This window comes from Rutidosis leptorrhynchoides, chromosome 7 (genome assembly GCF_046630445.1).
Source record: "Rutidosis leptorrhynchoides isolate AG116_Rl617_1_P2 chromosome 7, CSIRO_AGI_Rlap_v1, whole genome shotgun sequence".
NCBI classification, from domain to species: Eukaryota; Viridiplantae; Streptophyta; class Magnoliopsida; order Asterales; family Asteraceae; genus Rutidosis; species Rutidosis leptorrhynchoides.
The window spans coordinates 52,092,547-52,108,662 of NC_092339.1; the positions used below are offsets into that span (position 1 = coordinate 52,092,547).

The window sequence follows — 16,116 nt, forward strand, 5'->3', positions numbered from 1 at the left end:
TTATGAGTCTCATTCCGACGATTCACGAACGTTATTACGTGTATTAAATATATATTTGTGTGTGTGTGTGTGTGTATATATATAGGGGAGGGATCCACTGAGAACTATTCTACTGTGAGAACTCTGAGAACTGGCGGACGAACAAAAAAATCGAAATTCGAGCAAAAATTTTGGCGGCCGAACAAAAAAAATTGGGTCGAACAAAAATTAAGATGCATTTAATCACATGTTCTACATTTTCTGTTGGGTTCTACAAAATTGTAGAACGCAAATTCGTTCGAATTTGGGAAAATTTGTTCGGCCGCCTGATTTTTTGTTCGGTTCTACAAAATTTTGGTTCGGTTCTACAAAATTGTAGAACAAAAATTGGTTCGAATTTCTTTTTTTTGTTCGAATTTCACCTGTTTTTTTTTCAAAATTCAATTTTTTTTTTTTTTTATTTAGCCCGATTTAGAGTTTAGGGTTTAGGGTTTTCGGGTTTACTCCGTATACCCTAAACCCTAAACCCTAAACTCTAAACCGTTCGTGTAAAAAACTCATTCTAAACTCTAAATCTAAACCCCTAAACCCTAAAATCTAAACCTTAAACCCTATAATCAAAATCCTAAATCTAAACCCTAACTTAATTTGATGAAAAATGATGTAAAACAAGTGTAGAACAGCATGTTCTACATGTGTTCTACATCATGTTCTACATAAAAATGTAGAACCAAGAAACAATGCATCTAATAACTGAAAACTAAAAATTGTTCGACTATGCCTATTTTTTGTTCGGCCGCGTCATTTTTTTTGCTCGAATACCTAGTTCTCAGAGTTCTCATTCTAAAAATGGTTCTCATTTGATCCCTCTACTATCTATATATATATATATATATATATATATATATATATATATATATATATATATATATATATATATATATATATATATATATATATATATATATATATATATATATATGGGCAGGATCAATTGGGAAGTAACCAATCGGGAGGGAAGCTGGGGGAAGTAAAAAAAAATTTTTCGTTGTTTTTGGAATTTTATTTTAGGCATCAAGATCACACGAAAATATGAACATTTAGAAAAGACACTTCGTGATGAATGTTATTATTTAGGCGGAAAAACGATCGACAAAAATAATATTCAAGATAATATTGTTCTTGAAGAATGTTAACGTTTTTTTTTTTCATATTTTGTGAAGTAATATTTAGCCCGGTTTAGAGTTTAGGGTTTAGGATTTAGGGTTTTGGATTTATTCCATAAACCCAAAACACCAAACCCTAAACCCTAAACCCTAAACCCTAAACTCTAAACCGTTCGTGTAAAAAACTCAATCTAAATCCTAAATTGAAACCCTAAATCTAAACCCTAAACCCTAAATTTCTAAACCCTAATATCTAAACCCTATAAACCCTAATATCTAAACCCTAATATCTAAACCCTAATATCTAAAACCTCAACATACGCTCGAAAAACACTATAATTGTTATATATTAGTTCTTCGAGCGTTTTCCCGCCAAAATAAAAACATTTATCACAAAGTGTCTTAATTAAATGTTCATATTTTCATCCAATCTATAATGTTCGTGAACAAAGTTTTTTCAAAAAATGAAAAAAAAAGATTTTGCTTCCCCCCGCTTCCCCCCGATTGGTTACTTCCCTCTTGATCCTACCATTATATATATATATATATATATATATATATATATATATATATATATATATATATATATATATATATATATACCTAGCTTGAAAACACAATAATTAAGTATCTCATGAAGTATATTAACAAAGTATTACACCTACGTTTTCATATTACAAACTTATAGGTTTTCAAACTATATACATATATGTAATATTTATAGATGTAGTTAAACCTATATTAAAATGTATTTATATATCATGTATTATGAATGTATAAATACACTCTTGAAAGCTATGAATACATACTTTAACATACTTATACTTATTAAAGATAGCAACATTCGTAGTCCGATTCGTTTTCATCAAAAATTCTGCTTGTATTTATACGCGTATTATACGCTTGTTTCTAGAAGTATTTCTATGGTATAATACTATCAAAAATCTGCCAAAAACAAGTCCTTATCATGGGTGACTCACCATTTGGCATCTTATACAATAATTGTCACAAAAATACAACCTAACATTTCGTTTTTGTTCCCCATTTGTTTTTATATAACATGGAACTCATTTTTACTTCATTTTTACTTCACATTTTCTTAAACTAAAATACACAATTGAATGCTCTCATATCCTACTTTAATACCAGCAAATTTCCTCTTCATAATCAAGGTAAAATACTTCTCAAAATCCTTGTTCAATTCCTTATATAGTTGCTATCTTATTATGCTTATAAAACTTGTAAAAACTAGAACTTGTTTTGGTGAACACCAAGCTTGTTTGAAAACTAAGTAAACCTTACTAACTTCTCTGAAAAAACACTTATATATATGTATTATAACATTATACTAAGTTACTATAAGAATTAATAACGTGTATACATGAATAAGACACTTAAACTTAACAACAACATTTAGTCTCTTTCGGTTCTTAAAAATTGTTTTGACATAAAAATTAAAAAGCTATCTTAGACTTTGTTTTAATGGATTATATTTTAGGAAAATATTCAATTACATAAAATTGATTTTCTGCACAAAAATCACGAATTATCTCAAAGAAAAAGGTATTTTTCATTTTTATTTGGTGACTACAGTTCGGAATTCCTCCGAATCTGTCCACCGTTACAAGTTGAGGGCATAAGCCTAACTCCAACTATAAACCAATACTTTTTCAGTTTAGTATTGAAAAATAGAGTTCATTAGAAAATTATAGCAACCTAAATCACTCAAAACCGATTTGTAATGAAGAATTTATGGTCAAAACAATATTGGTTAGGAATGATGACTTTTAGCTACGGTTTTAATTACATAAAAACTATACTAACCATATCCTAGCTAACTTTTCCAATATTCTACATGTATTTATACATGTCATGACTTATTCCTTGTAGGTATATAGAATACACTAGTCTTGGTTAATTCTGAGATAATATAATATAGTCTTGATTAGTCAAGACAACACGTATACAATACGTTTGGATAAATCATATGACAACATGTATACAATACGTTCGGATAAATGATAAGACAACATGTATATCATACGTCTTGGTTAATTCTAAGACAATGTGTATACAATGGGTCGTGATTGAGTCTAAAACAATACGTATACAATGGATCGTGATTGAGTCTACAACAATAAGTATACAACACGTCTTGATTAATTCTAAGATTACATATTGGACTATTTTGGACATTATGACTTGGATTACTAACTTAAAATGTTAAAAAAAATTATATTATATAACTACTATATAAACTTGTTTTATTATTATTATTTGTTATATATCTTGATATATATATTCTTGATCTAGGTTCGTTAATCCGGAGTCGACCGTGTAATTTTTACACTACTGCTGCACTTATTTTCCAAATATTGTATCGTGAGTTCATAGTCCCAACTTTTCTATTGCTTTACAACTGTTTTAAACTATTGGGATGAGAATACTTGCTTCTTTACAACTGCTTTACAACGTAGACACGAGTAACTTAAACCGGTGTCACATGAGTTACAGACCAAAAAGCCCTTAGCTCGAATATGTTAATTATTCGAGAATCATATGGATAGATCTATCGGGTTTTGACAAACCCCACCTCAAACTTAACGGAGGTGCATGTTACTTTGTAACTGTATACTGTTCGGTGTACACTGTGATAAGGTAAAAGAAGACGTGTGAATGATCACATGCAGGTGTTAAGCTTCTTAATTCGAGTGCTCATGATTATATACACTACTTTTAAATATTGTGTTAAACTGAAATCTCGTAGTCTATGTCTACATTACATAACTTTAAACCTATGAATTCACTCAACCATTGTGTTGCCTTTTTAACATGTTTATTCTCAGGTCATAAAAGTCTTCCGCTGTGTATTTGCTATTTGAAAAGACATTATATCGAGTCTTTCATGGCATATTTCAAGAAAACTTGCATTCAAAATCATCACCATGTATCTTACTTTGACTGTATTGTCAACGGATGTATTATCGTAAACTATTATTTACGGTGATTGTCTATAGGTAGAAATCATCAGATGTCGAAAACCTTGGATTTATATATTCATTTATGGTGTGTCTTTTAAAAGAATGCAATATTCACAAAACGTATACATGAGACCGATGAATAACTTACGGCATTATTTTGGGGGGTCGTTATACTCCAGTTAGCTTCTGTTAAAATTTTCAGTTAACTCACATGTGATGATATATATGTGGGAACATTGTGTCTTCTTCTTAAACTAAATCTCACCCTATATGTAAACTGAGAGTTGTTATGGATTGAAGGAAGCTTGATTAGTTCATATATAAGTTGTAGAATCAATATGTCGCATCAATTAGATCATCAGTCGTGGATTCAGAGAATTGAATCAGATCAGGTGTATCAAGTACGAACAAAGCAAGTTACTGAGTTCATCACTGATTTTGAGAATTAGAGGTTGTTTAGATCGAATGTAGGTGAAATTAGATCGAATATTAGATGTAGAATAGATCTCAAGCAATCAATTAGGTTTAAACAACAACAGAATGAAGAATTTTGGAGAAAACACTTGGGGTTTGGGGTTATGTTCATCGCAACTGATTTGGAGGTGATGAAGCATTTCTGGAGCAACTAGCCAGTTTTGTAAATTGCTCTCTATAGGTAAATAGTGATGTTTAATTAAGTCATTGCTCGCTGATATGTTGTGTATTTCTTGTACGGATTGTTACCGAGTATGAGACATTCACATCTGTTTCTTCTCACATCATATCCTTCTCCATCTGTAATTATTCCAGCACTTCGAACTGTTGAGAATATTGTGGCAGGCGATGATCTCCAAACTCAGGTATGCTTACAGAGTTGGTGTACTAATCAATACATATATTTGCTTATGATTCATAAATTATCCATAAGTTGTAAGTCTCTGAATTGTGCTGTAGTGAACATTGTCTTTTGACCTGTATTTCTCGAATTCATCTTGTTTTGTTAATATTATATTTCACTTATTGTTGTAAATTACTTGACTGTAAGACGGCATATGCACTGAAAAACTTCTTAGCTTGTAGCGCTTGACCCATGCTAGTGGAAATCATAATAAGTTATAAGAAATAAATGACATGCCATTTGTTTCTCCGGCTAGATTTTGAGATGCTTTCGGAATAACACATGTTTTTGGTATTTCAACATCGTAATTCAAACTCTATTCAAATTTGTTTCATTATTGAATTATTTAAGTTTATCACTTTATCGTATGAACCCTAGATTTTAGAATGGCGATTCAATTTTAATCTGAATGCAAATATTGTCCAATTTATTATCGAATTGTATACTAGCATAATGTCAATTAAATGTTTAATCCACTAGTTATGTAATTTGTTTTGTTACAAAAGTTGATGTTTTGTCAACTAGTACTATTCTTTAATTAAGGAATCATACAACAACAATAAATACTTTAAGTAAAAAAGATCAAAGTTCAATTCCTATGAATGGTGTCATCAATTTTCAGACTTAAATCCTACTTATTTTCTGTTACATGGTTATATATAGATCTTACTCACATCCACAAATGTTGGGTTTGACTTTTGAAGGAAGAATACAGATGTAAAACGAAATGAAGACCATGCATGTGATTGAGTCTTATGACTGTGTACAGGGGCGGTTTTTAATGGGGACAGGCGGGGGCAGCTGCCCCCAGTGGATTTGCAATTTTCAGTGTAAAATTTTTGGATTTTTCGACTTTGCCCCCGTGGATTTTTTTTTTTTGCCCCAAAACCTACATATTTTGCCCCAAAACCTTTAAATTTTGCCCATAAATCTTCAAATTTTACCTCAAAACCTTCAAATTTTGTCCACAAATGTTAAAATTTTGCCCAAAAACCTCCATAATTTGCTTAAAAACCTCCATTTTTTGCCCCAAAATCTCCATATTTTGCCCAAAAAATTGCCACGGTTTTATAATTTTTTTTGCCCCCGGTGACTTGTAATCCTGGTACCGCCACTGACCGTGTATGATCTTATTTACACTTTAATTGTTACGACTTTTGGCTTCTTGCTGAAAAGAGGAGTTGAATGCTGTTTAAATATCCATGTTAAGATTTTTATTATTGTCTTTTTGTTTTACCTGAAAGCTGTGCACACTGTGTCAAAATTAAACAGGATATAAGCCATGTGCCAAGCACATTCAACTGAGTGAAGGTACTAATTTAACCGAGTCTTTTGATAAACCCTCACTAAAAAATAACCAGTTTAACCCTAAAGCCTTTTGACCCTTACCTGTACCACACATCTTGACACACTTACAGCCTATTGGAAAGAAGCACTATATTTTACTGCATTAGTTTCACAATTTTTCATGCACAGGCTGTAATTGAAGCAGGGTTAATTGCCCCTTTGGTGAATTTGCTTCAAATAGCTGAATTCGACATAAAGAAAGAATCTGCTTGGGCAATATTAAACGCCACTTCTTGTGGTAATAATGATCAGATCAAGTACACTCTCATGTCATATCCCTCCCTAAGTTTAATAATCGAAAAGTTATATACTGTTACTTATAAACTGTATGCTATGATTCGTAGGTAATTGGTGAGCCAGGGAAGTATAATATATAATATGAAATATTATATGAAAAAGCAGTTGAAATTCTCAAGACGTTTTGGTTGGAAGAGGAAGAGGAGGGTGTAGAAGATGATGGCTTCAACTTTGGCGGGGAAACTAATATTAAAGTTCCATCTGATGGATTCAGTTTCAACAACTGAAAAGTGATTACTTCCATCACATTTTTAGCGTTTTAACTTCCTTTCAGACTTTGGTTACATAAAGAGTGTGCCTACAACAGGCAATACGGTTATTTAATTATGTTTTAGAATTGAAACATTTGTATAAACCCGAAATCAGTTTCTATTTTTCACCCATATGATACTCTTATATTTTTAAAAGAAAAATGAACAAATAGTAGACATGGCAATTGTGAATCATAAACTCAAATTCGGGTCAAATGGGTCAAGCTTTCAGGTCAATTGAGTCTTGAGAAAAATTAAGCCTAACAATATAAATTAAAACTTAAAAAAAGATCCAAAAGGGTTTCTCTCCAACCTATTATGTCCTATACAAAAAATGAAGGAACGGGTCTAATGGGTATCAATACTCAAAGATCAATAAATAGAAATGGGTCTAATGGATTTTGTGAATGAGTCAAATGGGTCGAGCACAAAAAGTTTCATCCGTCAAAATTTTATGAAAGCATTCATGGTTATATCATTTATTATGTATATTAATTGTTCTTATGTATATATAATAAATAAATAATAATAACTAAAATAATGTAATAAATGTAAAAAAAAGCGACGTAACCCATTTAAGCCATTTGACCCAACTGACCTGTGACCCGTTTCGACCCGTTACCCAAACCGACCCAACCTGACTCATTTTGAACCGTGTAAAAAAATTGACCCGTTTGACCTATGACCCATTTCAATCCAAAACCATTTTGACGTGTTACCCAAACCGACCCAACCTGACCCATTTGCCAGTCATAACAAATAGCAGTGAACTTTGCGAAAATGAGTGATGTGGACCCAAGACGTTAACGATGAATTTATCTATAACTGCATCTACTAAAAGTTCCACTTCTTAACTTGCAGGTTCTTGGGAGCTAGTAGGATAGTGTCACGACCCTACTTTTTCCGTTATCTTTTTCAGTTAATTATTTAACGACCGTTAACTGTTAGAGTGCCACGTCATTTCTATGACCTATATTATTATTTTTGCAATAATATATATATATTAATTATTATGTGTTATGTGAATATTTGTATTCATATTTTAATTTATACGTTTCTACGTCTCGCGGATTTTCATCCGGCGAATCTTTTCGGTTTTAAAACCAACGGACGCGTTTTTGGGACATTTAAATCCTAAATATTTTAAATATGATATTTTAAGATCATATTATTATATAGTGTATTTATATTTATTTTTTGTCGCGCGTTTGTTATCTCTCCGGATTTTTAATCGCGTAAGTGCGTTTTCGCGTTTCGGGACTCGTTCGGGCTTTCGGGCCACAAGGATTATGCATTTAAGTGAGATGGCCCACCATGGGGCCCACCCCATGCCTCATTCGGCCGAAGCCACAAGGGAGGGGGGTAACACTCCCTTGTTTTTCCCATTTTGTGATTTAATTTCTTTTTCATCAATTTTTATCAAAACTTAAACTTATTATTTGCTCTCCTCCTCTTTCTCCCTCTCTTGGCCGTCGCCCTACACCTCCCCAACACCATCAATCTTCAACAATTTTATAGCTTGGATCATCAATTGTTTAACACCAACGCGTTCCTCTCTTCGTTCTCTACGCGATAACATCAATCGTTTATTGACTAGGGTATAAACCCTAACCCTAGAATTTTCAATTTTTCATTTATTTACTGTATTTTGATGATTATTTAGTAGTATGATGTTTGTGAATTATTGTAATGATGTTTGTATGCATAGATGTACTCATAATTGCATGTTTTCGGTTTATAAAATTCTGGACAGCAGCTATTTCGTGTATTCTGAGTTTGTGATTGATATAAATGTTAAAATAAAGTATGTAAATGAGTTCCTCTCATCAAGACATTAATTTTAGACTCCGGATTCATGTCATTTCGATTTCCGGAGCCCTAGTTATGATCAAATTACTATTTTGTTAAAATTGAATTGTGGATTGACATGAAACAGGTTTGGTCCGACTTTTTGACCTTCCTTGGTGTCTTTAGGGTGTGTTAGTGTGTTAGGACTGATGATGGGACGAACTTTCATGTTCGGGTCACCTAAATCCGAGCCACGGTTCACCCGGTATGACTAAAACACGGTTTTGAGTAAATTGAAGGTCCAAGTGGTGTCATGGCTGATTACCACGACTTGTGGACTGTACTTGGTGTGTTCTTGAGTACACCATTGTGTCGGGTGGTTTGAATAGGTGGAGATGCATATAAGGCTCGCCAGAAATCGACACCCGGGGCTCAAGATACGACCCGATGAACTTTTGAATTAAAACTTATGTTTAATTCTAAAACTTATGATAAAAATAATGAAACTCATTATTAATAAATTTCTTATGGTAAAAGAAGTAATTATTATTATTTAAGACTTATGATATAAATATTTATTATATCATTTAATTATTATTTATGATTTAATTAACCTTTTAATTTAACTTATGATTAATAACACTTTTATTATTAATGGAAAATACTTATGATAAGTATTAAATTTATTTTATAAGAATATTATTATAAGACTTATAATAAATATTAAATAATTATTTAATTATTATAAGACTTAATTATGATTTAATTATTAAATACTTATGATTTAATAATTATATTTAGAAACTTATGATATGATTAATAATTCATTATTAATTAATAATACTTATGATATGATTTAAAATTTATTATTAATTAATAATATTTATATTATGACTAATATTTAATTAATTAATTAACTACTTATGTTATATTAATTATATCATTTCAACTTATATTAACTTTAAAAATTCATTTTATTTAATTAAACTTATGTTATGACATAATTATACACTTTTAACTTTAATAAACATTATAACTTATGTTATTATTATAACTTACACTTTTCAAATTATCGTTGACTATGTTTGACCAAGTTTGACTTTTGAGTTGACTTTCGGTTGACTTTGACTTTCAGTTGACTTTTGTTGACTTTCTAAATAAGGAAACTTTCCTAACTTAAAAACTTTCTAAAAATAGAACTTTCTAAATTTGGAAACTTTCCAAAAATAGAAACTTTCCTAAAATAGAAACTTTCCTAAAATAGAAACTTTCCTAAAATAGAAACTTTCTAAAAATAGAAAGTATGTGTCCGTACGCTGTTCCAGTCAAACCGATGCTTGCCGAGTATTGTTCTATGTCTACTTGCAACATGTACAATAGCTATCATACTAAGACTTGACCTAAGTTAGTTATTTATATCGACCTGCTTTATTTATAGGTCGGCGTTGTGATCGTTCCTGATCACTTTACTCTATTTGCTGTTCGCTTGTTTGTGTGGTTTCTTCAGTTGCTTTTAAGGTGAGTTATAGTCCCGTTTTTACATACTTTTCAAAGTATATTTTTGGGATGTGATTTCATGCATTTTATTTACGTTTAGACAAAAGTGACAATTAAATTTAAATTATTCATTGTGAGTTGGACAAAAATATTCCCTAGTCTGGTAACTGTAATCATTGGTTTCTACCGGTGAACGCGAATCCTACGGATAGATCTATCGGGTTTGACAACCCCATTTCGAGCTAGTCGCGCTAGCAATTTATAATCGGATTGTTTAGTACTTCGTAATTTGTTGTAGATACACTGTCCAAGTGTATATTTTTATTGTGTTTGGCAAGGGTAAATAAAGGGTTAAGAAGTTACCAGGTGGCTCATTGATAATGGAATAATGTTTAATGTTTTCTAACATTTTTAAATCTTGTGGTCTAAAGTTTATTTATTTATTTAAACCTATAATTCACTCAACCTTTGTGTTGACAGTTTACTTGCATGTTTTCACAGGTACTTGAGTTTTGTGATGCTTCCACTGTGTTTAGAAGAGTCTGCATGCATTTGGGCAGATTTTATGAAACATTTTATGAAACTTAAGCTTGCATTCTATTTTTGGATAATTTAAACTTGTGGGTTTGTTGGCAAGGTTTCGTGTCAACTTTTGGTTTATTACTATGGTTGGTTGTTTAAAACTACATATTTTGATTTGTTTCCTTTTTGGGAAACTTTTGAGATAAAAGAATGCAACTTTGTTTATTTAATTCATTTAAGTCTGATCAAGCTGTGGGACCAACTGAAGGATCCGTTAAGTGTTTTGACGGGGTCGTCATAGATAGTACGTCAGAGTGTTTGAAGGTCGGGTCAACTGGTCAGGTATGTCCAGTGGTTTGCGGTTTTGCGGTTTTGCTGTTTGTAGATGTCGACGTCGAGCGATAACTTCGTTGCTGCTCCTGCTCCACCGTCTCCTGCTAGACGCCGTGCTAATCAACCAGAGATTGATGATCCTGTTCATTACTATTTTTCTACCATTACTCATATGAACCGGGCTTATAATGAGGTGACACGTATTAACGCCCTTAGTGATTGTTTGCGCACTTTGCCACATAATGAAGTTATGGACGAGATCCGTGCCGACATGGGTAACTTTATCACTTTCAAGCATAGGGTTGAGGATGAGAACCGTAAGCGTGATCGAGAAGTTAAGGCTAAGTTCGAGGCTCTCGAGAGCACTGTTCGTGTGTTGAAGGAAGAGTTAGATGTTGTGAAAGGGAAGTTGCGCAAGCATGAGGATCCTGCCGAGACTCATGCTGGACCAGCTTATCACACCCGCTCTAAGTGAATGTGATATGATTATTCATATTGATTATCTATTTCATCAGACTTAATGTCCTTTTTATACATACATTTTGGGTTATGTACGGCGTTTTGCCGAGGATTTTATTAAGATTTTGTTATGGGATATTTTTTTTCATTATGTATGGATGGTTATTTTTATGACGTCTATTATCATTATCATGTTTTATTTCTGATGTTGTGGCTCTTGGCATTTTATATTATGTGTAATCTATGTTCATGTATGTTAGGTGCTATGTATGTTGTATGATGTTATCATAAAATATGTATGCATGTGATGGTTATTTCTATAACAATCATAACTATCATGTTATTACTCATAGTGTTAGTTGACTAATATCTTAATGGTTAGTCCTTTCGTGTTTTGATCTATTCATTTATGACACTAGTATTATTCTTGGTACTAACGGATGTGTTATTCTATTTTGAAGATCATGCCTCCAAGAGAGTCCACTGAAGCGCGTATGCAACGCCTGATCAATGAAGGAATTGCTGCTGCTATGGCAGCAAATGCTAATGTTAACGCCAATGTGAACAACAACGTGGGATGCTCCCACAAAACTTTTATGGCTGGTCGACCCCAAGAATTCAGTGGTACGGAAGGACCAATAAGGCTTACTCGTTGGTTCGAGAAAATCGAATCTATTTTCAGGGTCAGTCGGGTCCGTGAAGAGGACAAAGTTAGTTTCGCTGGTTGCACTCTCAAGGATAGTGCCTTGACATGGTGGAACAATCTGGTTAGTAGTTTGGGGAGTGATGTAGCTTATGGTTTGTCCTGGAATGATTTTAAGGAAAGATTGATCACCCGCTATAGACCTCGGGGTGAGCTTAAGAAGCTAGAGGTTGAGTTCAAGAATTTGAAAATGCATGGCACCGAGTTAGATGCCTATGAACGAAGGTTTTTTGAGTTAACTTTGCTGTGTCCTAGGGTTTATGCGGATGAGGACCGCAAAATTGAGGCTTACATTGATGGTTTGTCCGAGAATATTGAACACGGGGTTGAGTCTAGTGAACCCCAGACTATTGAGGCGGCTATGTCTATGGCCCACAAACTTAATGACAAGGTGTTGAGAAGAAGCAAGACTACAGTTGTTGAAACTAGTGAGGAGGTTGTCAAGAAGGCTGATAATGGGAAACGAAAGTGGGATAACAACCGCAATCAAAACCAAAATCAGCAGAAGAAACAGGATACCTCAGGTGCTAACAACAGAAATCAGCGTGTGTGTCCTCGTTGCTATAAAGCTCATGATGGTTACTGCACAGTTACTTGTAAGAGGTGCTCCAAGCAAGGGCACATTGCTAAAGATTGTACAGTGCTTTTGCCGGGTTCTGCTACTCCCGCGGCTGGTGGTAATAATAATAATGTTGGTAATAGAGGTGGTAACGGAAATGGTAATGGGAAACCGAATAATGGAGGTAATCCAAGGGTTTGTTATGAGTGTGGGAAGCCGGGGCATTTTCGAGATGCTTGTCCCAATAAGAAGACTGCTGAAACTGCACGCGGCCGAGCGTTCAACATTAATGCTAAGGATGCGGAGGAAGATCATAAGCTTGTTACTGGTACGTTCTCAGTCAACGATTTATCAGTTTATGTACTATTTGATTCGGGGGCTGATTTAAGTTTCGTGTCGAGTAAATTAAGTCCAAGAATCAAAACGCTGTTAACTCCCTTAGACAATACTTATGTTGTTGAAGTAGCTAATGGTAAAGAACTTACTGCTAAGAATGTACATCGTAAATGTAACATTAAACTGGGTGGTAGGGATTTTGAGATAGATTTGATACCGATTGAACTTGGTAGTTTTGATATTGTTATTGGTATGGATTGGTTGTCTGCGAACCGTGCTGAGATCGTGTGTTATGATAAGGCTATTCGTATTACTGATGTGATTGGAGAGCCGCTGATGGTCTTTGGAGATAAGAAATGCACACAGTTAAATCTTATTAGCTGTATGAAAGTTCGTAAACATCTTCGCAAAGGCTGTCATGCTATTCTTGCTCATTTTGTTGATCCTAGTAAAGAAGTGAAGAATGTTGATGACGTACACATTGTTAGGGATTTTCCCGAGGTGTTTCCCGATGACTTACCCTGGCCTTCCGACGCAACGCGTGGTAGAATTCCAAATTGATCTTGTTCCCGGCGCTGCTCCTGTAGCACGTGCTCCTTATCGTCTTGCGCCTTCCGAACTTCAAGAATTGTCGAGTCAACTTCGTGAGTTGTTAGACAAAGGTTTCATTTGTCCTAGCTCGTCCCCTTGGGGAGCTCCCGTTCTGTTTGTTAAGAAGAAAGATGGTTCTTTTCGTTTATGCATTGATTATCGTGAACTGAATAAGCTCACTGTTAAAAATCGTTATCCTCTTCCGAGAATTGATGATCTGTTCGATCAGCTTCAGGGTTCTTCTGTTTATTCAAAAATTGATCTTCGTTCTGGCTATCATCAGTTGCGTGTTAAAGAATCTGATGTTTCAAAAACTGCTTTTCGCACCCGTTACGGTCACTTTGAATTTCTTGTTATGCCGTTCGGATTGACAAATGCACCTGCTGTGTTCATGGACCTCATGAACCGTGTGTGTAGACCCTATCTGGACAAGTTCGTTATTGTTTTCATCGACGACATCCTTATCTATTCTAAGATTGATGAAGAGCACGAAGAACACTTGAGGTTAGTGCTTGATTTGTTAAAGAAAGAAGAGTTGTACGCTAAGTTCTCTAAGTGTGCTTTTTGGTTAAGAGAAGTTCAGTTCCTTGGTCATATTGTTAATAAACAGGGAATACAAGTTGATCCTGCTAAAATTGAGGCGATTGAAAAGTGGGAAACTCCGAAAACTCCTACTCAGATTCGTCAGTTCTTAGGGTTGGCAGGTTACTATCGAAGGTTCATTCAGGATTTCTCTCGTATTGCGAAACCTTTGACTACTTTAACGCATAAGGGGAAGAAGTATGAGTGGAAGGGTGAACATGAGGATGCTTTTCAGATTTTGAAGAAGAAGTTGACTACCGCTCCGATTTTGTCACTACCAGAGGGTAATGACGATTTTGTTGTTTATTGTGATGCATCGCGACAAGGCTATGGTTGCGTTTTGATGCAACGAAAGAAGGATATTGCGTATGTGTCACGACAGTTGAAGATTCACGAACAGAACTATACAACTCATGATTTAGAGTTGGGGGCTGTTGTTTTTGCGCTTAAAATTTGGAGACACTATCTTTATGGTGTTAAGAGTACTGTGTACACCGATCACAAGAGTCTTCAACATATCCTCGATCTGAAACAGTTGAACATGAGACAACGAAGATGGATTGAGACATTGAATGATTATAATTGTGACCTTTTGTATCACCCGGGTAAGGCCAATGTTGTGGCTGATGCATTGAGTCGTAAAGAAAGGACTGAACCTCGCAGGGTTAGGGCCTTGAATATGACGGTTAGATCAAACCTCGTTAGGCAGATTCTTGAGGCACAACAAGAAGCCTTAAAGGAGGAGAATTTCGTGAAGGAGAATGTAGAAAAGGTGGCTAAGAAGTTTGAAGTACGAGCTGATGGTACTAGGTATTTTGTGGGACGTCTTTGGGTTTCTAAATTTGGAGGTCTTCGACAACTTGTTTTGGATGAGGCTCATAAGTCTAGATAATCTATTCATCCTGGTTCAGGAAAGATGTATCAGGATCTTAAGAAGCTGTATTGGTGGCATAATTTGAAAGGTGATGTGGCTACGTATGTGGCTAAGTGTTTGACCTGTGCTAAGGTCAAAGCTGAACATCAAAAAACGTCTGGACTTTTGGTGCAACCAGAAATTCCCGAGTGGAAGTGAGAAGGTATCACTATGGATTTTATTACTAAGTTACCAAGAGTTTCGGGTGGCTATGATGCGATTTGGGTGATTGTAGATCGACTCACTAAGTCGGCTCACTTTTTGCCGATTAGGGAAACGGATTCGATGGAGAAACTCACCCGTTTGTATTTGAAAGAGATTGTTTCTAGGCATGGTGTTCCCGTGTCCATTATTTCCGACCGAGACAGTCGATTTGTGTCAAGGTTTTGGCGATTTTTACAGGAAGCCTTGGGTACTAGGTTGGATATGAGCACCGCTTATCATCCTCAAACGGATGGTCAAAGTGAAAGGACTATTCAGACATTAGAAGACATGTTGCGAGCGTGCGTCATTGATTTTGGAAATGGGTGGGATAAATATTTGCCGCTAGCTGAGTTTTCTTATAACAACAGTTACCACGCAAATATTAAAGCCGCACCGTTTGAAGCTTTGTACGGTAGGAAATGTAGGTCTCCTATTTGTTGGAATGAGGTTGGGGATGCTCAACTTACAGGTCCAGAGATTATTCACGAGACTACTGAGAAGATTGTACAAATTAAAGAAAGGTTGAGAACTGCTAGAAGTCGGCAAAAGAGTTATGCCGATAAGGGAAGGAAAGATGTTGAATTTCAAGTTGGTGATCATGTTATGTTAAAGGTTTCGCCTTGGAAGGGCGTAATCCGTTTTGGTAAAAGAGGGAAGTTAAGTCCTCGTTTCGTGGGACCTTTTGAGATCATTGAAAGAGTTGGACCGGTGGCTTATCGTTTGAAATTGCC

The 16,116-nt window shown here is 34.5% G+C and overlaps 1 protein-coding gene across 1 annotated transcript; it reads left to right on the forward strand.

Moving 5' to 3' along the window:
* Positions 1–4,315: 4,315 nt before the first annotated feature.
* On the forward strand, positions 4,316–7,021 carry LOC139858597 (importin subunit alpha-4-like). The gene is made up of 3 exons (XM_071847429.1): positions 4,316–4,965; positions 6,480–6,607; positions 6,695–7,021. The coding sequence occupies exons 1-3, from the start codon at positions 4,855–4,857 to the stop codon at positions 6,696–6,698; spliced, it is 243 nt and encodes an 80-aa protein (XP_071703530.1). The 5' UTR covers positions 4,316–4,854; the 3' UTR covers positions 6,699–7,021.
* Positions 7,022–16,116: the final 9,095 nt, after the last annotated feature.